The sequence below is a fragment of the Bubalus bubalis genome, chromosome 6 (genome assembly GCF_019923935.1).
Source record: "Bubalus bubalis isolate 160015118507 breed Murrah chromosome 6, NDDB_SH_1, whole genome shotgun sequence".
In the NCBI taxonomy this organism is placed as follows: Eukaryota; Metazoa; Chordata; class Mammalia; order Artiodactyla; family Bovidae; genus Bubalus; species Bubalus bubalis.
This window is the reverse complement of record NC_059162.1, coordinates 115,415,029-115,437,405: the sequence shown is the minus strand read 5'-3', so window position 1 is coordinate 115,437,405 and position 22,377 is coordinate 115,415,029. Positions and strand designations below refer to the sequence as shown.

At 46.6% G+C, this 22,377-nt stretch overlaps 1 protein-coding gene across 1 annotated transcript in view; it reads left to right on the top strand.

Moving 5' to 3' along the window:
* IQCA1 (IQ motif containing with AAA domain 1) overlaps positions 1-20,837 on the top strand; it is a 184,264-nt gene extending 163,427 nt beyond the window's left edge. Inside the window, exons 17-19 of the mRNA XM_044945334.1 lie at positions 7,395-7,572; positions 14,132-14,370; positions 20,289-20,837. Of these exons, the coding sequence (XP_044801269.1) occupies positions 7,395-7,572; positions 14,132-14,370; positions 20,289-20,414 (543 nt within the window). The 3' untranslated portion in view covers positions 20,415-20,837. The remainder of the gene's footprint in view (positions 1-7,394; positions 7,573-14,131; positions 14,371-20,288) is intronic.
* Positions 20,838-22,377: the final 1,540 nt, after the last annotated feature.

Here is a 22,377-nt window from a genome sequence, read left to right as displayed (position 1 = left end):
CTTCTTCAGGGGATCTTCCCGACTCAGGGATTGAACCCAGGTCTCCCGCATTGCAGGCAGACGCTTTACCGTCTGAGCCACCAGGGAATCTCCCAGCAAAACTTTGCACTGTTCTCCACCAAGCTTCTTAAAAGACCAGTCTATTCTCAACCATCCCCACTCACTCTTCCACCCACTACTTGCACTTGATGTGCTCCAGCTCCATGGAAACTGCTCTCACAAAGTGTTTTGAAATCCATTTTGCCAGTGAGCCCCCATTTATAAAAGTCTGTCCTCTCTTAGCCTCTATCGCCTGCCTTCTCCTGGTCTCCTCAGACCCCATCAACGATTTCTTCTTTCTCTCCTCCATGCGCGTCAAAACACTCTATTAAATACACAGATGCTCACCAAGGTTCCATCTCAAGCCCATGGACCTTTTTTCCTTGCCCTCTTTGGGCACCATCTCATACCTTAAAGAAATCACCACTTAGACAACGGATGCTACACTCCATCCCCAGTCTGCAGCTCTTTCCTGAGGATCGGATGCCGACACCTGGCATCAACCAGAATCACCCATGGGACGCCTCCACCACTATGCTGCCAGCACGGCCAGGGCCTGCCCAGCTCTCCTCCTCCATCGCCACCTTCGTCACCCTGCTCCTCTTCCTGGTTTTCCAAAGGGTTGCTTTTTTAGTATAACCATGGCTCATATGGAGATGACACCACTCTAATGGCAGAGAGTGAAGAGGAACTAAAGAGCCTTTTGATAAGGGTGCAAGAGGAGAGTGAAAAAGCTGGCTTAAAACTCAGCATTTAAAAAACTTAAGATCGTGGCATCTGGTCCCATTACTTCATGGCAAATAGAAGAGGAAAATCAATGACAGTTTTTATCTTCTTGGTCTCTCCAAAATCACTGAGGATGATGACTGCAGCCATGAAATTAAAAGACATGTTCTTCTCGGAAGGAAAGCTATGACAAACCTAGACAGCATGTTAAAAAGCAGAGACTTCACTTTTCCAATCAAGGTCTGTGTAGTCAAAGCTATGATTTTTCCAGTAGTCATGTATGGATGTGAGAGTTGGACCATAAAGAAGCCTGAGCACTAAAGAATTGATGCTTTCAAATTGGAGTGCTGGAGAAGACTCTTGAGAGTCCTTCTCAAGAGAGAGCAAGGAGATCAAACAAGTCAATCCTAAAGGAAATCAACCCTGAATATTCGTTTGAAGAACTGAAGCTGAATTTCCAATACTTTGGGCCACCTGATGCGAAGAGCCAACTCATTGAAAAAGACCCTGATGCTGGGAAAGATTGAAGACGGGAGGAGAAGGGGGTGACAGAGGATGAGATGGTTGGATGGCATCACTGACTCAATGGACATGAGTTTGAGTAAGCTCAGGGAAATGCCAAAGGACAGGGAAGCCCAGTGCATGCAGTCCATGGGGTCTCAAAGAGTCAGGCATGACTTAGGGACTGAACAACAACAATATGGAGTTCTATCCTTGAGCTTTTCATTTTTGCACACAGCCTGGCCCCCCTGGGCCAGTACCATAGTCAAGGCCCAACAGACATCTCTCCCATCCCAGGCAGCCCAGAGGCATGGATCTGAGCAACGGCAGGTTTCTGCAAAGGCCTAGGGTCAGGGTTAGGGTGCAGCTTCAAGAGCAGGATTCCGTCCTGACACCCATTTCCGGGGTTTCAGGAAGCCTTATTTCCGGTCATCCCTCTCTTGTGCTCTGCCCTCTTTTAAGCTCCTCTGTTTTCCCCAGCCCCAACCCATGCTTCCTGGATGGAGTCCTGCAAGGCCATTGTTCCCTCCTGATGGAGCCTTGCAGGCTCTGGACTCCTGTGAGTGCAGGAGGAAATGGTCGGAAGCTGCCCGGTGGTCTGGCTTCAGGCCCAGACTGTGGGATTTATTTTGCTGTAAAAATCCCATCTTGTTCTCTCTGTGAGTTACATTACAGAAAGTCTCTTCTCAACTGAATCTAACAACACAGAAAAAGGATTATACACCATGACCGAGTGGGATTTAGCCCAGGCTTAGCATCCAAAAGTCAATTAATGTAATATACTATATCATGAAAATAAAGGACAGGAACCACACCATCATCTCAACAGGTGCAGAAAAAAGCATTTGACAAAAGCCAACACCCCTTCATGATTTAAAAAAAAAAAATAGAAAAAGAAACTTCCTCAGCCTGATAAAGAGCAACTACAAAAAATCCAGAGCTAACATCATCCTTAATGGTAAAAGACCGGATGTTTTTCCCTTAAGATCGCCTCTTTTCAGTTCAGTTCAATCATTCACTCATGTCTGACTCTTTGTGACCCCATGGACTGCAGCATGCCAGGCTTTTATCCAACATTATATTGAAGATTCTCACTAGGACAATCAGGCTTCCCCAGTGGCTCAGCGGTAAAAAATCTGCCCACAGTGCAGAAGATGCAGGAGATGTGGGTTCAATCCCTGGGTCGGGAAGATCCCTTGGAGGAGGAAACGGCAACCCACTCCAGTATTCTTGCCAGGAAAATCCCATGGACAGAGGAGCCTGGGGTCGCAAAGAGTCAGGCATGACTGAAGCAACTGAACAGGAACAGGCACCAGGGCAGTCAGGGAAGAAAAGTAAATGAAAAGCAAAGCATAATATTGAAAAGGAAGAAATAAAACTATATTTGCAGATGACATGATCTTGTATATAGAAAACCCAAAGGGATGCACTAAAAGCAGTTTTAGAAACTAATGAAAACATTCAGTGAGATTACAGGGAAGGATACAAGACCAATATTCAAAGTAAGTGCCTTCTATACACTTACTGTGAAAAAATTAGTATTAAGAAAACAATTCCATTTATAATACCATCCAAAAAATAGGAACAGACTTAACAAAAGAAGTGGAAGACTTCTACTATGAAGACTACAAATCAAAATTGCTGAAAAAATAATGAAGATCTAGATAAGTAGGAAGATACATCATGCTCATGGATTGAAAACCTTAATATTGTTAATATAGCAAGAATCCCCAGATTGATCCACAGATTCAACACAGTCCCCGTCAGGATTCCAGCTGGCTTATTTGCAAGAAATTGACAAGCTGATCTTGAAATCCATACAGAAATTCAAGGGACCCAGAACAGCCAAAGCAGTCTTGGAAAAGAACAGAATTGGAGGACTCTTCCCAGTTTGAAAACTTACCACAAACCTGCAACAATCAGGACCGTGTGAGGCTGGCCTCAGGAAAGACCTCTCAGTCAATGAAATAGAACTGAGTCCAGAAATAAACCCTCACATTTACAGTCAATTGATTTTTTTTACAGAGGTGCCCAGACAATTCAATGGAGAGGGAATAGTCTTTTCAACCAATGCTGCTGGGACCATTGGATTGCCACCTGCAGAAGAATGAGGCTGGACCCCTACCTCACACAGTTAACCAATAATGCCTCATGGGCCTAAAAGAAAGAGCTATGCCTATAAAACTCTTAGAAGAAAATGGAGACATGCATCTTCGTGACCTTGCATTAAGCAGCGGTGTCTTGGCCAGGACATCAAAAGCACAGGCAACAAAAGGAAGCTTAAACTGAACCTCATCAAAGCTAAAAATTTTTTGTTGTAAAAGAAATCATCAAGAAAGCGAAAAGACAACTCAGAATATTGGCAAATCATTTATCTGACAAAGAATCTGTATCTAGAATATATAAATGACCCTTGCAAGTCAACACTACAAAGACAAATAACCCCAGTTTTTAAAAGGGCCAAAGATCTGAATACACTTTTTTTTCAAACAAAGTATACAAATAGCCAGTAAGCACATGAAAAGATGCGAACATAATTAGCCCCCATGGAGATACAAGTCAAAATCGTAACGCAATACCACTACGCTCATGAGGATGGCTGAATGAACAAAACTAAGGAAAACAAACAATCACAAGTGTTGGCAAGAGTCTGGAGAAACTTAAATCTGCTCTCTGCTAGGATTGTAAAATGGGGCAAATACTTTGAAAAACAGTCTGGTATTTCTTTAAAAGGTTAAATGTAAGAGTAACCGTATGACCTAGCAATTCAAAATAAAAACATTAGCGTGTACAAAATCCTGTACACAAATGTTGATCGTGGCACAATTCAGAAGAGCCAAAAAGTAGAAGTAACCCAAATGTCCATCAACTGATGAGTGGATAAAGTGTGGCATGGCCATGCAGTGGATATCATTCAGCAATTGAAATACTAAAGCATACCACAACATGGGTGAACCTCAGAAATGGCGTGCTAAATGAAAGAAGACACACACACACACACACACATTGAATGATTCTATTTATGAAATATCTAGAATATGCAAATCCGTAGAGAGAGAAGGTTGATTAGTGATTGCCTAGGATTGGAGAAGGATGTTGGGAAAAAGTGGGCAGTGACTACAGGGTGAGATCTTTTGGGAGCAAATATGAAAATGTTCTAAAATTAATTGTGGTGATGGTTGCACAACTCTATGAATATACTAAAAACCACTCAGTCAGACATTTTCTTTTTTTACCATTTTAATTTTATCTGAAGCCTATGTTTTGAATAGGTGGATTATACAGTATATGAATTATATCAATAAAGCAGATCTATACCTTATCAAACCAGTCAATCCTAAATGAAATCCTAAATGAAACCCTGAATATTCATTAGAAGGACTGATGTTGAAGCTGAAGCTCCAATACTTTGGCCACCCGATATGAAGAACTGACTCATTAGGAAACACCCTGATGCTGGGAAAGATTGAAGGTGGGAGGAGAAGGGGACGACAGAGGATGAGATAGTTGGATGGCATCACTGACTCAGTGGACGTGAGTGCGAGCAAGCTCCGGGAGATGGTGAAGGACAGGGAAGCCTGGCGTGCTGCAGTCCATGGGGTGGCAAAGAGTAGGACACGACTGAGCAACTGGAAAACAACATACCATAATAATGATATAAATATAATAACATATCAGTTCAGTTCAGTCTCTCAGTCGTGTCTGACTCTTTGCGACCCCATGAACCGCAGCACACCAGGCCTCCCTGTCCATCACCAACTCCCGGAGTCCACCCAAACCCATGTCCATTGAGTTGGTGATGCCATCCAACCATCTCATCTTCTGTTGTCCCCTTATCCTCCCGCCCTCAATCTTTCCCAGCATCAGGGTCTTTTCCAATGAGTCAGCTCTTCGCATCAGGTGGCCAAAGGATTGGAGTTTCAGCTTCAACATCAGTCCTTCCAATGAACACCCAGGACTGATTTCCTTTAGGATGGACTGGTTGGATCTCCATGCAGTCCAAGGGACTCTCAAGAGTCTTCTCCAACACCACAGTTCAAAAGCATCAATTCTTCGGCACTCAGCTTTCTTTATAGTCCAACTCTCACATCCATACATGACCACTGGAAAAACCATAGCCTTGACTAGACAGACCTTTATTGACAAAGTAATGTCTCTGCTTTTTTATATGCTGTCTAGGTTGGTCATAACTTTTTTTCCAAGGAGTAAAGCATCTTTTAATTTCATGGCTTCAGTCACCATCTGCAATGATTTTGGAGCCCAGAAAAATAAAGTCAGCCATAACATAATATAATAGTAATAGATATTTTAAGTCTCCTTTGCAGCTCTCAATTGCTGTAGACCCTACACAGGAAGAGAATTGGCGGGTCAGCGGGGAGCAAGACCCCCGGCACATCCCCCTGAGAGACAGGGCCCCACCCCCCCACCCCCCACCCCCTGCTGCAGAGTAGGGGAAGGAGCACGGTTCTGGAGTCACTGCCTCCGTGCCGGCAGCCAGGGTCCTGCTCCTGAACTCTGAGCAGATCTCCAGACCACCTCATGCCTCAGGCCCACATCTCCCTGGTGAGGGTGGGAGCAAGCCCCTCTGATGGGCTGCCTGTGAGGGTTAGATGAGAGAGTCTGCGCCAGGCACAGAGCAAGGGCCCTGGAGCCCTGCGGCCGGTGCTCCTGGTGCTGTGTGTGCAGGCTGGGCATAAGAAGCGATGAGCAAGGCAGGCGGGCACGGAAGTGCAGCTGCCCTGTTCTGTGGTCAAGGCAGGCCCCAACCCAGGTCCTGCTTGGAGCCTAAGTTCCTGCAGCTTCCCGCTGGGTTGTGCTCCTAAGGGCCCCTCGGCTAGGGTAGTGCTCCTTCTCAGCCTCTTATGGTCTTTTCCCTGTGCTCCATGAAACCGGGCCCTCCCGCTGGTCACATGGAGGAAGGAAGGAGGGGCTCAGCCCTGGGGCCCCTGCTTGGCCAACAGCCCCTCCTCTCCCCTCCCCCAGCTGACACCCACCCTGCGGGCTGCATGCCAACCCCTACCCTCCAGCCCTCTGCCCAGCAGGCTGGCTGTCCCCCAGCACACAGTGGCCTTGTCCCCAAGGCCCTGCAAGCCATACGCAGCTCTGGCACCCCCATACCCCCTGGGCCTCCAGTACCCTCCACTGTTGGCTTTTATTCCCGAGGATGGAATTTATCACACGCTCCCTCCCTTCCCTAGGCGTCCCCAGCCCCTTCCTGCAGACCTGCATACAGGGCTGTCTCTCAGCCCGAGGGTGCAGGACTCACAGGGACAAACCTCAGGTGCCCTCATCTCTGTAGAGGAGCTCACAGGTGCTGGGGGGCGGTTCCAGAAAACCCCAGCATAGGTGAGATCTTTAACTCCGTGTCTAAGCTGTCCCTGAGCCAAAGGGGAGCGAAAGAGGCCCAGAGTATGCTTGGGCATCTCTGTGGAGGCCCCCCACCACCCTTCACCGCTTCCTCTCCTCTTGCTGCCCTGGTTGAAGGCCGGTGTGCTGCCATGGCAATGTGGCCAAATCTGCTCACCACCACCCCCAGGCCGGAAGTCCTCCTACCCTCCAGTGCCCCACGTCTTGCTCCTGACCCTCAATTAGTGCAGAGGCTATACTGAAATAAGACAGCTTCGGACTACATCCAGACTGCTTCAGAGAGAAATGGTGTCACACTCCGTGTCACGGGGTGTTTTCAGACCTGAGATCCGGGACCTTGGATCCTCATTGTCACGGCCATCAACAAAGGAAGTCTTGAGTTCACCTGCAAAACAGCTCGGGGGAATGCACCAGAACCCATTGTCAACCCCAGGCAGCTTCCTTCCGCTTGGAAATCCACCCCGTTTCCCATGCTTAGGGCTAAGATGCTAGAATGTTCGGTCAGGTGCTTCCCTCCTTCCCCCTGTCCAAATCTGAACACCAGATTTGAGGAAAGGGAAGGGCCAGCAATTCAGACCACACCAACCAGGAACCACGTCCTAAGGCCTGGCCCAGGACACACTCTAGGAAAGTATGGCCAGCAGCCCTGAAAGCACATTAGTAAGGGCATCCCACGGTGCGTCCGAGGCTGAATTTTCTTGAGCTCTTAATTCTTTTTTCTATATGTGGGCTCATTTTTTTTTCCTCTCTGTTTCTCCCAGATGGAACCTAAGCGCCTGAAAAAGCAGCTTCCCAAAATGCTGAAACTCCTGAAGCCAGACGACAGGATTCTAATTGTGGGGACCACAAAGAGACCTTTTGATGCGGAACTTCAACCTTTCTGCAAAGCTTACCAAAAAATTATTTTGGTTCCCAGACCGGACTATGCTTCCAGATATGGCAAGTACCCCCTCGCCCCTTCCCGTGTGCAGCCAGTGAGGCTGGGCCATCCGTGATGGCCGTGCTGTCGTGTGGGGCCGGGAGGGTGGCCTTCATCACCCAGGAGCATCAGAAGAGGGCGTGAGGCCAAGTGTGCCAGTGTCAGCCAGACTCTGAGCTATAAACGCAAATACCAGGTCAGAAGAGCAAAGCGTACACCTCTGTTCTGTTGTTAACATGATCGTTTTTCCCTGGACGATAAGAAATTGGACAGGGGTTAATATTTTGAGCCCCGAGGGAGACAGAAGCCTCGAGGATGTGAATTTTCCTTCCAACAGGTAGACTCGGGTCCCTCGTTTTGTCCCCCTGGTGGTGCCACCTTTCTCATCAGGCAGCATTTCTTTTCCAATCTTAAAATATTAGTTCAGGAGAATGTTGATTGACTTACATGCTAAATACAATAGCTTACTTTTTTCCATTTTTTTTTTTTTTTGAACAGACAGATTCAAAATCCACGCTTTAGGAAATCTATTATTAAGGGGAACTGTACCAACCAGGGACCCTGGGAGACAGGGCAGTGAAATGGGGAAGAAGGGTGAGATGTGGGCTCTGAGCAGACCTGGGTCGGATCCCAGCTTGGCCCCTGGATCACTGATGACCTTGACAAGTTGGCTGACCTTCTGAGCCTCCCCGCTCTCTCATCTGTAACGTAGGAGAACCGTGGAGTTCGCAGGGCGGTGGTGACCCTTCTATCAGATGGCTGGAATGCCCAGCACCATCCCAGCCCCCCGAGAGCACGGGTAGTGGTGGAGGGGAAGGGGGAATAAGGTGCTGATGGGCGTGGTGGAGGAGGAGGATTTCCACGGCTGGGTGGTAGATGGCTCGGGAACCAGGAGTGGTGCCATGGGGTCTCCACGCCTACTGCTGTGTGACAGCCCTCCCCAGGGGCTGGAAACAACAGCCTATGCCTCTTGTGGTTCTGAGGGGCCACTGGGTTTGGCTGGGGCTTCCCTCCCCCCGAGGTGTTTCATGACGGTGACTGGAGCTTCAGTCATCTGAAGCCTGAATAGACCTGGACATCCAAGACCATTCCCTCCGTGACTGGATGAGCTAGAGGCTCAGCTGGGGCTGGGGGACCAGCTCTCCATTCCCCATGGCCTTTTGCACTGCACTCGGGTCCCCAAAATCGCATCCTGAGAGCACACGTTTCAAGAGATTCAGGCGGAAGCTGGACGGATTCTTGTGACCCAGCCTCAGAAGTCACACAGGGTCATCTTCACCACACTCTGCTGGTCAAGAGAAAGTCCCAGGGCCAGACCAAGGTCAAGGACAGTGGACGACAGAGGCTGTGGAGGTCAAAGCGCAGCTCACTGAGGGGTCATCTTGGCCAGCCATGGTGGTGGTGGCGGTGGTGATAGATCTGGTTTAGAGGTGGTGATGTGGTGATGGTGTCTCGGACATGGTCCTGATGGTGACTGCAGTCTGAGGGTGGTGGTCATGACTGCAGCCTGGGGGTGAAGGAGATGCTGGCCGTCACGGTGGTGGTAGCAACAGAGGAGATGGAGCTGGCGATGATACAGCAGCAACGGTTAGCACTGATGATAGTAATAAACTCTACTAGGTCAGACTTGGTTTCTGTTAATCCTTCACAATAGCATCACCAAAACAGAGAGGCTGCATGTTTCTTTCTGGTTGTTCTTAAGCTCCTGGCTAATGCGATTTGCTGAAAGAACAGCCCTTTATTCCCATACATGAAAATCTCTTAGCTTATTAGCCACTCGGTTTGCAACATGCACTCGTTTCTGTCTCCATAAACTGTGGTCCTGACTTCATAAATCAGTGTTCTATACAAAGCACGGGAGGACTTTGGATGCAGTTATCTCTCCATCATCTAGGGGCTTCCCTGACTTCTGGGGCCTGCAAGCCCTCCACTGGACCCTCTGCAGCCAACCCGCATCAAAGGGAGAAAAAGATCCTATAAATGATCTCTCAGGAGATTTTAGGAACCAGACCCAGATGGGGCCCACAGCACTTCTACCCACGTTGGCCAGAATGACTTATGTGATCTCAGGTTCAAGGGGACAGGGCTGTGCAGTTGAGCTCAGGAGGTGGGTGGGCACCAGCATTCTCTGCCCACCGGGCGTCACTGCAGAGGACTCCTGGCTCCCAGCTTCATCAGAGCTTCCCCGCTCCTGTTAGCATCTCTCTCTCCCTGTCTCTCTCTGTGTCTGTCTCTCTCTCTCTCTCTGCATTGTATATATATTTTAAGCTATCTTAATGGAGTACAGTAGTGTATTATTAATTTTCAGGAGCCAGAACGTTATTCTTGACTTTGGTTGGATTCAATAGTTTCCACTGTTTGACAAAACCAGACGCCCTTTAAAAACAGAGCTATTGATGTCTAACGAGGACAGTTGCACTCTTTTGATGAAGTGCCAGGCCTCTCTAGGGACTCAGATCATGTGACAGATTCCAGCCTGAACCCCCTCCCACAGCCACGTGGGACAGGAGGAGGAAGCATCCCTTCACCTGTGCGCAGATGATGAACCCGCAGCAGCGGCTGTCTTGGGCTCAGGGCTCTGTCCGCTCAGCCACATGCGTCTCACATATTTCTTTGCTGGTGGGTGATTTGTTGAGGCCGCCATTCTCGCCAACATCATAAACACTGCCTGTTTCCTCCAGTGACCTTGAAGTTATCATAGCCACACTGACTGGGACATCTATCTTAAAGAAAGACTATTCCTGTCTTTGCAGTGATCAAAAATGGTCTCTCACAGCCCGTAAAGCCTGGCCTGCAAATTCATAACTTGGGCCCTTGCTTGTCCATCTGTTTGCGGGTGGCAGAGTGCTGGAGGTGTGTGGAACAATCACCATCCAACTTCTCCAATTCCTCCAGGCGGGGAGAGGGCAGGTGACGGGGCTGAGAAGCTAAGGGTAGATCAGCCGGAGGAAACACGGTCCTTAAGGTTTACCAAATATAATTCAATATCTACCTTCTTTCCCCAAATCAAGCTGTTCCCTTCAAAATGTCTCTGCAAAGAAAATCCAGCCCCCCCACCCCCCCCGTTGATGAATGCCGTGTCTAGTCCCCAGAAATCCCTGTGGGCTTCCATCTCTCCACATTCCTAATGCTCTGCCTCCTGCCTCTCTTCCCTGGGGTCTGTTCCACTAATAACCCAATCCATCACAGGCTCCCCACCCTGGACCCAGTGTCTGCTCAGAGGAGTCCAGCTCGTGTCTTTCGATTTTTCTGGAATTCTAGACTGCAGAGGCCAGAAGCTCATCCAAATCGTATTATTCAGCCTCGTGTACTTGTGCAAGACCCCAAATGAAAATGAATTTTAAGAGATGGTGTCCTCTCAAGCAGCAGTCAGGATGCAATCAATTTGAAATGGCAAAAGCAGAGTTGTTGTTGTTCAGTTGCTCAGCCGTGTCTGACTCTTTGTGACCCCATGGACTGCAGCACGCCAGGCTTCCCTGTCCATCACCAACTCCCAGAGCCTGCTCAAACTCATGTCCGTTGAGTCGGTGATGCCATCCAACCATCTCATCCTCTGCTGCCCTCTTCTCCTCCTGCCTTCAATCTTTCCCAGCATCAGGGTCTTTTCCAATGAGTCAGTTCTTCACAGGAGACCCAAAGACCAGATTCCTTTCAGTCTAAAGAAGGGGAAGGGGATGTAGATTAGCCTGAAGAACTGAGAAGCCCTCAGCATCCACGAGAGGAAAACGAAATACAGCACCAGGTGCAGAGAGCCCCTTGGCTGCCCTCAGCCCTTGAGACCAAAGCTGTTCTGGGTCCCAGTCTGGGGTGTTTTCTGGCTCCTCAGCTTTAGGGGTTATCACCTGTGCCATAAGATGCATTCCCTTTTAGCTTCCAAGTCACCACTCAGACCTGTTTGCACAGTTTTTAGATGTTATGAATGTGGACAAGACAGACTAGATCCCAAGGGGTGGTGTGATGTGGTGGTTGCTGTTGCTGTGTATTTTTACCACGGGTTGTTTTCTGATCTGTGACAGTTGTGTTTAGATAAGGGTAACCGTTACCTGCTCCAGGGTCTTTGCATAAATCTGCTTAGAAATACTCTAGTTTATTTTGTGTTCGCTTTTATATCAATCATTGATGTTTTAGTGAGCGTTAGAAAACTTTGGTACAAAATGCAGTGTTGTTGCTGTTAAGTCACTCAGTCGTGTGTCCGACTCTTTGCGATCCCATGGACCCCCACCAGGCTCCTCTGTCCGTGGGATTCTCCAGGCTGGAATCCTGGAGTGCACTGCCGCCTCCTTCTCCAGAGGGTCTTCCCACCCAGGGATTGAACCCATGTCTCCTGCTTTGGCAGGCGGGTTCTTTACCACTGAGCCCCCTGGGAAGCCCCACAAAATGGAATGGCTAATAGTAATTACAGAAATAGCAGTAATAAAGCTGTAGAAATCAGAATGCCCACCATATATCAGAACGGTTTCTTCCAGTTGCTGTCTATACTTTCTTGTCCTTATTTCTACAGAAGCCTAAGGATTAAATCTTTCTACTCCTATTTTTGCAGGTAACCTTAAGATGACTTCAAGTTTAAATAAACCCCCCTAGAAAGTAGCAGCGTAGCTACAGGGGGTAGATGCTGCTTTAGGTCAGGTTGGGGGCCCCTGGAGCCCTTGCAGGCTTCACTGTGGCCCTCAAGCCTCAATGGCTAACCTTCCACAGCTAGAAGACACCTCAGGCCCCATGGTAACATATCCCCCTTCCCAGCAACTCTGCTCACCTTGGAGCCAAGGATCCCCCAAGCAAGGAGGATAGAGAAATAACTTGAGGCCCCAAAACCAGACTCTCTGGTGTGGGTCATAGTTATGTCCCAAGTCATTCTATTCCTCGACAGTCACTGGAACTTTTCGTTTCACCTGGTATTTGGGGGTCAGTGTATTTGGATGATGTAGTCATTCCACACACCTGACAGTGCTCAAATCATGCAGGAATCTTCATTTATTAAAAAACTGTCTTTAACCTTCCTCAAAGAAGGTCAAAACTCTTTAGAGACATTTAGCCCAGCCTTCACCGTGCCAGGGCTAGCTCTGAGATGGACAGTCTTGTCCCTGCCCAGTCCCATCCTCACTGTCTGGACAGAACTAACACTTCACAGTTCAGTTCAGTTCAGTTCAGTCGCTCAGTCGTGTCCGACTCTTTGCAACCCCATGGACTACAGCACGCCACGCCTCCCTGTCCATCACCAACTCCCGGAGTTGCTCAAACTCATGTCCATTCAGTCGGTGATGCCATCCAACCATCTCATCCTCTGTCGTCCCCTTCTCCTCCTGCCTTCAATCTTTCCCAGCATCAGGGCCTTTTCAAATGAGTCACTTCTTCATATCAGGTGGCCAAAATGTTGGAGTTTCAGCTTCAACATCAGTCCTTCCAATGAATATTCAGGGCTGATTTCCTTTAGGATGGACTGGTTGGATCTCCTTGCAGTCCAAGGGACTCTCAAGAGTCTTGTCCAACACCACAGTTCAAAGGCATCAATTCTTCAGTGCTCAGCTTTCTTTATGGTCCAACTGTCACATCCATACACGACCACTGGGAAAACATATCACAGCAGGTCTCAATTTATTTCTGTAGAATCTGTCTTACAGAATGGATGCAGTGTTCAAAGTGTTATGTCTCGAATGTTGTGTGGGAGACCATCCTGTGTCTAAGGTGAAGAAGCACCAGGGATTATTTCTTAATTCGTCTTCACAGCATCCCCATGTCCTAAGTGGAATCTCCCGGTTACCCAAGGTCCCACCAACCCAGACAGCAACAGGGCACCATTCAGTAGATCCGTTCATCTGTGCATGGTTGCCATGGCTGGGGGCAGAGAGCATGGCTCTGCTCAAAGGACGTGTTCTGCAGTGTCGTGCGCCTAACAGGAACCAAGCCCTGCAAAGCCGATGGAAATCGGACTGCGTGCTGCAATTCAACACGTATAAATCACACATGAAATGACCTTTCTAACTCAAACACGTCAAACTCCTACTGAACCAAACACCATAAATTTCCAGTTTTGGAAGATTTTGAACATCTTCGAAGTCACCACCCTAAATCTCTCCTGACCTTTTCTAAAAAAATTTATAATTGGAGTGTAATTGCTTTACAAGGTGGTGTTACTTTCTGCTGTACGAAGTGACTGCTAAATGTATACATATATCCCCTCCGTCTTGGACCTCCCTCCCACCACCCCCACCCCCACCCCACGTCATCGCAGAGCACCCAGCAGAGTTTGCGGAGCTGTACAGCTGCTTCCTGCTAGCGATCTGTTGTATTAATACATATGATAGTGTATACTGACCCTTATTAAATGTTTTGTCAATTCACAAGGGAGTCAGGGATCTGTAGAGCTCAGGGCCATCGATGTGCATGCCTTGTGGGTGAAAAATCACTCGAGGCAAAGTGTTTGGTTCTTTGGCCCCATGCTCATTTGAATTACAAATTGGAGCAGACCCCTGTGCTCTCCTTTCTTGGTGAGAGGCAGCTTTGTCCCGGGGACTGGGTTAACCCTGTTTTCTCTCTGCTGACTCTCGTTCTCTGTCTTTACCATCGTCTTGGACACAACAGTTCTGTGGAAGGAGATCATTCAGCAGCACGGTGGCGTCATCACGGACACCCTGAGTGTCAGTTGCCTGGCGAAGATCACGGACGGCTTCACGCAGGGACACATTGTCCAAGTGGTGAAGGAGGTGCTCACGGAGCGGAGACTCCGCCAGCAGTCCCACAAGCCACTCACTGCCCTCGAGTTCATCGCCTCTCTCACCAGCATGAATCCTGTCTACCAGGAGGAAGAAGACAGCTTTAAGGTAAATGCAACGTATGTCTCAGCAACAAAGGCTTGTCATACACGACACCGCCACCCTCCTCTATTCATGCATTTGGACTCTGCCATATCCAGTGAAATTTGGAAACGTGAAATTTGGGGTCCACAGTGTCTTCTGGCCTTAGCAATAAAACATGTGTCTTCTAAATCTTAGGAAAATTGTGATCCGTAACCTTATAAGTGAAAGTGAAAGTCGCTCAGTCGTGTCCAACTCTTTGTGACCCCATGGACTATACAGTCCATGGAATTCTCCAGGCCAGAATACTGCAGTGGGTAGCCTTTCCCTGCTCCAGAGGATCTTCTCAACCCAGGGATTGAACCCAGGTCTTCCGCATTGCAGGCAGATTCTTTATCAGTTGAGCCATAAGAAAACCTTATAAGAGAACAGTCAAATTGCAGAATTGAGTAGCAGCTTCAGAACTATTGGATTTGCACACACACACACACACACACACACACCTGTTCTCATTGGTTTTTACTTTCACAATTCACATAACGGAACAGGTTTTGCCTGGAGAAAACCATCCCCTAAACAGTGTACTTCCAGCCAATGCTGGTTTGTCTCATATGTGCCTGGGTTCACTTGTGATAGGAAATCACGAGAAGATTCAGCTGGATTTAGTTTTCTAATTTTTGAACACATTCTGAGATGTTCACAGAATTGTTTTCTTCCAGGTCCCTCTGCTATAGGAGGAAAAGAACCATCCAAGAGTGATGTGCCTTCTCCAAGCACTGTCAGAATTACACCCCCTCACCCTCACCCACCAAGGCCCAGGCCAGCAGGCGCCCCTTCAAACCCTTTTCATAGCAATGAGCACTGTTGAGTCCTCTTTCTGGACCTGAAGGTAGTTTTCTTGGCCAACTAGGAATAAAAAGAAGGGAAACTGTATCCATGAAATTATATCCATCACCATCTTGGCCATTCAGTCACCAGAAAGAGAGTTGGAATTTTCGTTCAAACCTCTCATCTCTGATAGCCTGCCTGGGATTAGGGAAATTCCCTCTACAATGGGTCATGTTTCCACCAACTCTAGAAACTGTTCCCCTTCTGCTTTGCCACTGATGGGTCAATGAAGATGAAAATAGTCACCACACTGATTCCAAAAATAATGGTCTGCACACGAGTCGACAGACTTTTTCCTTAAAGGGCCAGACAGTAAATGTTTTAGGCTTCAAAAACTACGTGGTCTCTATCCCAACTGTTTAACTCTAGGTCCTGCCTCAAAAGTGTCCAGACACAGCAAATAAATGAATGGATGTGGCCGGGTGCCAATGAAACTTTATTTGCAAAAACAGACAACAGACCAACTTTGGCCCATCAGCCACAGTTCCCTGATCCTTGCTCTAGAAAAGTCAGAAGAAATATTTACGACTCCAAGTTGAAGTTTTGGCCAGCGTCTGAATTATATGCACTAACTATTTAAACCTTGTTAGTGTTGACTGCAAATATTAATCCTCTTCAAGCGATAATATTCTTGTTAGAAATCCCCAGGTTATTTCTCCTTTGTAAAATGACAATGTTCCTCCCTATTTTGAGGAACTAGGTTTGGGTGTTTTCTCTTAGCTGGGTTTTTTTTACTGTCTGAAATAATCTCTAGAAGCTTTCTACCTGTTTCAGGTACTTGAGATCCAGTGACTAGAATCCATCGTATTAATCCAAAGAAGGAAGTGTTGCCATTTTATAACCTGGGGTGAGAACGCATATGTTTCTTGCATCTGCTTCTCATACTCGTTTTCATTGGGGTTTTTTTAACCTCAAACTTTTTATTTCGTAGTGGGGTGTAGCCAATTAACAGTGTTCTGATAGTTTCAGGTGAGCAGCGAGGAGACTCGGCCATACAGATACGTGGATCTTTTCTCCCCCAAGCTCCCTTCCCATCCAGGCTGCCACATAACACTGAGCAGAGTCCCATCATGCTCGATTTTCAAAGGAACTAAATCATTTTACCACCATCATGACTCACCCACCCCGCCCATCCATTTCCGCTTCCTGTCTTTACTCCAGGATTCACACAGCACCTGGCCCCAGCTAGACGTTCAGTTAACTTGTTGAGTGGCAAATGGATTGAGCAGATGGACAGATGGAATGACACTGTCACTCTTCCAGATCATGAGATTGCATGGCTGTAGATGCTGGTAACCAGGTCTAGCATCGTCAGCCTGAGAAGTTCCGCCTAACTCTGCTGCTGATAGTGTGTCAGACTGAGATCTTTCTTACAGGTTCTCCAGACACATGTACCTGCTCCGTGGACGTGATGGAGAACATACTGAATGATAAGAATGTAATAGTCATAACAATGTTAGCTAATACTGTTGTGACTATTAGCCAGGCACCCTATGGATTCAGACCTCACCGTTGCTCTATTTTGCAGATGAAGAAACTGGGTTATCGTCAGTTTCAAAGAGGTCTACACCCGAGTCCCTGGAACCTGGGAATTTGTCAGGTTGCATGGCAAAGGGGAATTCAGATAAAGTAAGGCTGCTAAATCAGCGGGCGTGAAGACAGATCACCCTGAATTATCCTCGTGAGTCCAGTGTACTCATAAAAATTAGAAGAGGGCGTCAGAAAAGAAACAGAAAGACGGCGGCATGAGGAGTCACTGGACCGCCAGGTAGCCCAGCACTGCCGCCCAGAGGTGGAGACGAGGCCACCAGCCAGGAGAGCAGGTGGCCTCTGGAAGCTACAAGAGACAAGGGGACGGATTCTCCCCCGGAGCTGCAGAAAGGAATACAGCCTGCAGACACCTTGATTTTAGCCCCATGAGACCCGTTTTGGGCTTCTGACCCACAGAGCTGTAAGGTATTAAGGGCTTTGTTTTAAGCACCAAGTGTGCAGCAATGTGCTACAGCAGCCCAAATAAAACAGAACCAGAAAAGAAAACCACAAGAGGCACATGACTTGTTCCAGGCGACACAGCTTAAAAGGAGCAGAGCTGACGTCCAAACCTTACTCCGAAGCCAGTGCCATTGAACGCAGTCCATCCTGTGTCTCAGTAAATTAGCAGTCTGTCACCTTAAGTGCTTGGCCACCTCACATTTGGTTGAAAGGTAAGCCAAAGCTAAAAGAAGAATGACAAAATCCCCAAGTGCCAGAAACAAAGATAAATCTCAAACACAGGGACAGCCAGATGCATGGCATGTAGCATAGAGAGAAATAGGAATAGAAAGCAAAAAGGGTTAGGAGTCGTGGCAGATACAATGACAAATCTGCTGCCTCCATGACGAGATCTTTGACATCCCAATATCACCAAGGAGCATCCTGTAAGACTTCTAAACATCCATCCGGTAAGACTTGGTTCTGAATGTGGGTTTAGAGAACACATGGAAGCAACTTCAGCACTGCTCAGGAATGGAGGCATAACGAGAGAAAGAGAGAGAGGCCAAGATAAATCTGAAAATCAAAATTCCAAAACATTTCAGAAAATCTAGTGCTGAGTACAGTCTTCAAACAGAAATGATTAAAAGACAATAATTTAAACAAAAATCTAATTACGTTAGATTTTAATCCATTATGTTAGATTATATTAATATAATTAGATTAGTATAATGAAACTGTAACTTCCATTAGAGAAACATACAAAGTTTTGAAACAAAGATGGGCAGAAATGGAGTAAAAACAGATAATTATATTAAAAAAAAAAAACACAGAAAGCTTAGAAATGAAAAATATAGTCACTAACATAAAAAGTCAAAAAACAAAAGAGATGTGAATGCCAGGCTAGACATGGCCAAAGAACATATTAGTGGAATGGATGATGGTCCTAGGGACCTCCCTCAGAAAGCAGCACAAAAAAATAAACAGATAAAACCTATAAACGGCAAGTGACACCCTTTGAAAACATTGGCACCCAGATAATAGTTTTGGAAGAAGAGAAGAAATACCAGAAGAACGATTATTTGAAGAAATACTTGCTAAGAACTTTCTTAACTTGAATACATGAATTCTTAGATTAAAAACAAATTCCACATGCCCAGCCAAATGAGTAAAACAGATCTATATCTACATACATTATTGTCAAACTGAGAACAAGATGACAAGCCAGTCTTATGATACCAGATTACCTGCAGAGAAGCAGTGGGGAAATTAGACGTCTCCTTGGCAACAATTAGCACCAGAAGAAAGTGAAAGCCTATCTTCAAAGTGCTGAGGAAAAATAACTGGCTGCCTAAAATCTATATCCAGCAAAACTAGCCTCCAGGGGATTCTCAGGAATCAGAGTGGTAAAGAATTCTGGCAATTCCGGAGACACAAGAGACACAGGTTCAATCCCCGGGTCAGGAAGATCTGCTAGAGGGGGAAATGGCAACCTACTCCAGTATTCTTGTCTGGAGAATCCCATAGGCAGAGAAGCCTGATGGGCTACAGTCCGTGAGGTCACAAAGAGACATGACTGAGCACACAGCACACATACTTACACACAAACCAGCATCCAAGAGATGGGAGAAAATGCAGACATTTTAAGACACACAAAGACTGAGATAGTGTCCTACTCACACCCCTTCAGAGATAAAATTGAAGAGGCTCATGACCTACCTACAACCCCAGGAATTCTTTTTCTGGGTATATGCCCCAGAGAAACTTTCTAATATAAGCTTTCTCATATATATTAAACTTGTGAATTTCAACAGCATTCATAATGACAAAAAATTGAAAATCACCTCTAAGTCCACCAATAGGAGAATTGATAAACAATGTTTATTATAGTCATTTAAGGGCTTCCTGATGGCTCCTTGGGTAAAGAATCCACCTGCAGTGCAAGAGACACAGGTTCAATCCCTGGGTCGGAAAGATCCCCTGGAGGAAGAAATGGCTTTCTCCTTGGAAGAAAAGCTATAGAAAAGCCTAGACAACATATTAAAAAGCAGAGACATTACCTTGCCAACAAAGGTCCATCTAGTCAAAGCTATGGTTTTTCCAGTAGTCATGTATGAATGTGAGAGTTGTGTACCATAATGAAAGCTGAGCGCTGAAGAATTGATGCTTTTGAACTGCGGTGCTGGAGAAGACTCTTGAGAGTCCCTTGGACTGCAAGGAGATCCATCCAGTCCATCCTAAAGGGAGTCAGCCTGAATATTCATTGGAAAGACTGATGCTGAAGCCGAAACTCCAATACTTTGGCCACCTGATGCGAAGAACTGACTCATTGGAAAAGACCCTGATACTGGGAAAGATTGAAGGAAGGAGGAGAAGGGGCCGACAGAGGATGAGATGGTTGGATGGCATCACCGATGCGATGGACATGAGTTTGAGCAAGCTCTAGGGGTTGGTGATGGACATGCAGTCCTGGCATGCTGCAGTCCATGGGGTCACAGTCGGACACAGCTGAGCAACTAAGCATAAGCACAAACAATAGTCATTTACTGAAATACGACTACAGAGTTTGCAAGCCAAAGTGTTTCTCAGATTTCAAATAAAAGTGAAGGTTGAGAAACACGTCATTACAGGGCCAGTTGTGATTATTGAGTGCTTTCGGGATCTTTTGGCTCCAGTGTTTCTGTCTTGTTTCCAACAGTGTCCCTCAGAGTGTTTGAAGCCCTCCCAAGGTTCACAGTTGGCCATCGGTCCAGCTGGTGGTCTTGTCTGAACCACAGGGAGCTACTCACATTATCAAGGAAACCTTGGTTACTTGGGGTTAGAGCAAGACCCCCAGGAAGTCAGGTGACTTAGTGGGAAGGGCTCTTGGTTTGACCTGGCAAGTAGTCTCTCTGTTAACTCTTTAAGGTGAACGTTTCAAATAGTGTAGAAATATACAAAACCCACTAAGAAAGAACATACCTTAAAAGCCCAGCATTTAATGGCTGCTTGCCCCCTTCCTTTCAGCAACCTTGTCTGTATTTTTAAGGGCATACCAGTGAATTCATTGCATTTTCATATTTTCCTAAACATCTGTTTGATTTCAGGACTGGTATGCCAAGACCCCTATGGGTAAAAAGCGAGCCTTGGCATTAACAGGAGGTAACAAAGAAAATGAAAAGGACAAAGGAAAAAAGGAGAAGAAAGGGAAAAAGGAGAAAAAGAAAAAGTAATGCCTTTCTGAGGAGCCGGGCATGCAGGTGTCTCTGACTTGACAGAGGAGACTGACCATTGCCCATCTGAAGACCCGCATTGATGCCCCATGCCCATCAGCCCCGCTCCCACTCAGGTCTTCATAGGTTGACCACCAAGTTAATTGTCCATAACAACCATTTCTACAGCTTGTAACTGTTTCTTAGCCTATGTAAAGCTTGTATATAACCCAAACTCACTCTTCACATACTCCACAATCTCTCCACAATCACTCCACAAGTTGAATACTTCATCCCAACAGTACTAGTTGCCAGATTTAAATGTTGATAGTTAGAAAATATTCTAATTTGACAACTAGTACGTTCAGTCTGTCATTGATACTACTAGGTCTGTATTAATTCACGTATACCATATATTATCTTGCACATATTTTAATAAATTAATTCTTTGCTCTATTCATATACTTTAAATAATGGAATAAAAACTTTTTCTTGAACTGACTCAGTAATTTGGTTGCTAAAGCTAAAAAAGGGTTTTTAAATTAATGATTTCAATCTTCTGACTTTAAAGATGGGGAGGCTGAGACCCAGGGCCACAGAGCTAATATTTGGAACACGGAGGCTGAAGTCGTTGCCTCAGTTCCCAGGTGACTGATCTTTGGAAGCACTGGAGCACCAGCAGCCCAACAGCTAGATGAAAAGCACAGCATGAAAATGGAGTGGGCACTTCCCAGCGATCCAGTGGCCCTGGGTTCAATCCCTGGTCGGGGACCTAAGAGCCCGTGAGGTGTAGCCAAAAATAAAATGGGATAAGAATTATAGAAGAGAAATGCTAAACAAAGGAGTAAAACAAATGCTAAGGAAAAAAAAGAATTAAAGACTAGAAAGATGAAGGTCAAAGATAAGTTTCAGTTTTGTAAGAACATGAATGGCTACTTGGTAGAAGACAGTAAGTGACCCACTTCTAAACTGTGAGAACACAGAGGAAGGAGACAAGCTGAGGTGGGGTAAACTTAATTAAATTTAATTCAAATTAACTGTTGCACCGTTTGGGGCTATGGCACAGAAAGTTCTACAATCTCCTTCTCTATAGACCCAGCTTCATCTCCAGGCTTTCCCGAGAGTTTCAATGGGTTAGATCTTTAATGCCCGAAACGAGCAGTGGTTCCCAGGCATCTTCTGGCCATCAGCATAGACCCCTCAGCCTGCGTCTGTACAGGACATGGACACAGATTAGGAGAGAAAGAGATAGCCCCGGGCCCACATGCACCAAATCTGCTCTGTACGTCTCTGAATCTGTTCTCTCGAACAAACCACTTTTCCAAGTTCACCGCCATAGATTCGCCAAAGGAACCCCGACTTCAGCCTGTCAGCCTGCTGACCCCTTAACCACCCCAGACCATGTCTGTCCAAGGCTCCAAGAGGCCTGAGGGGTGGACAGACTCCCCACTCTGAGCCCAGAGAGCAGGGAAACCTTCATCTTTCCAGGATGAGCCCCCTCTTTTCACGTGTCATGGGAGCAAATCCTTGGTTTTTATCCCAGACGAGAACTTCAAGGCTCTGGGGTTTGGTGTTCATTGCAAATAATAGAATCTAGGTTATAAAGCCATGAGAATCACTACATCGTTGTCCACTGGCCAGCTCATCAAACCGTAAGGGATCCATGTTTAATTTATTTTTACTTACTTTTTGGCCAGGCCATTCAGCATGCAGGATCTTAGTTCCCCAACCAGAAGTCAAACCTGTGCTCCACGCAATGGAAGTGCAGATTTTTAACCACTGGGCCACCAGAGAAGCCCCACAATCCATGTTTAATATCCGAGGTCTTCCTGGGAAAATGATGCAGCCATGTGCTACAACCCCTGTTCTGACCTGATGCAGAGAAATGACAGCCTTGACTGATGGGAGGAAAGGAAAATAAAAGCATGCAGAGAGGGGAAGAAGGAAGGGACTGCGGGAAGGAAGGACAAACAGACACTTCTGA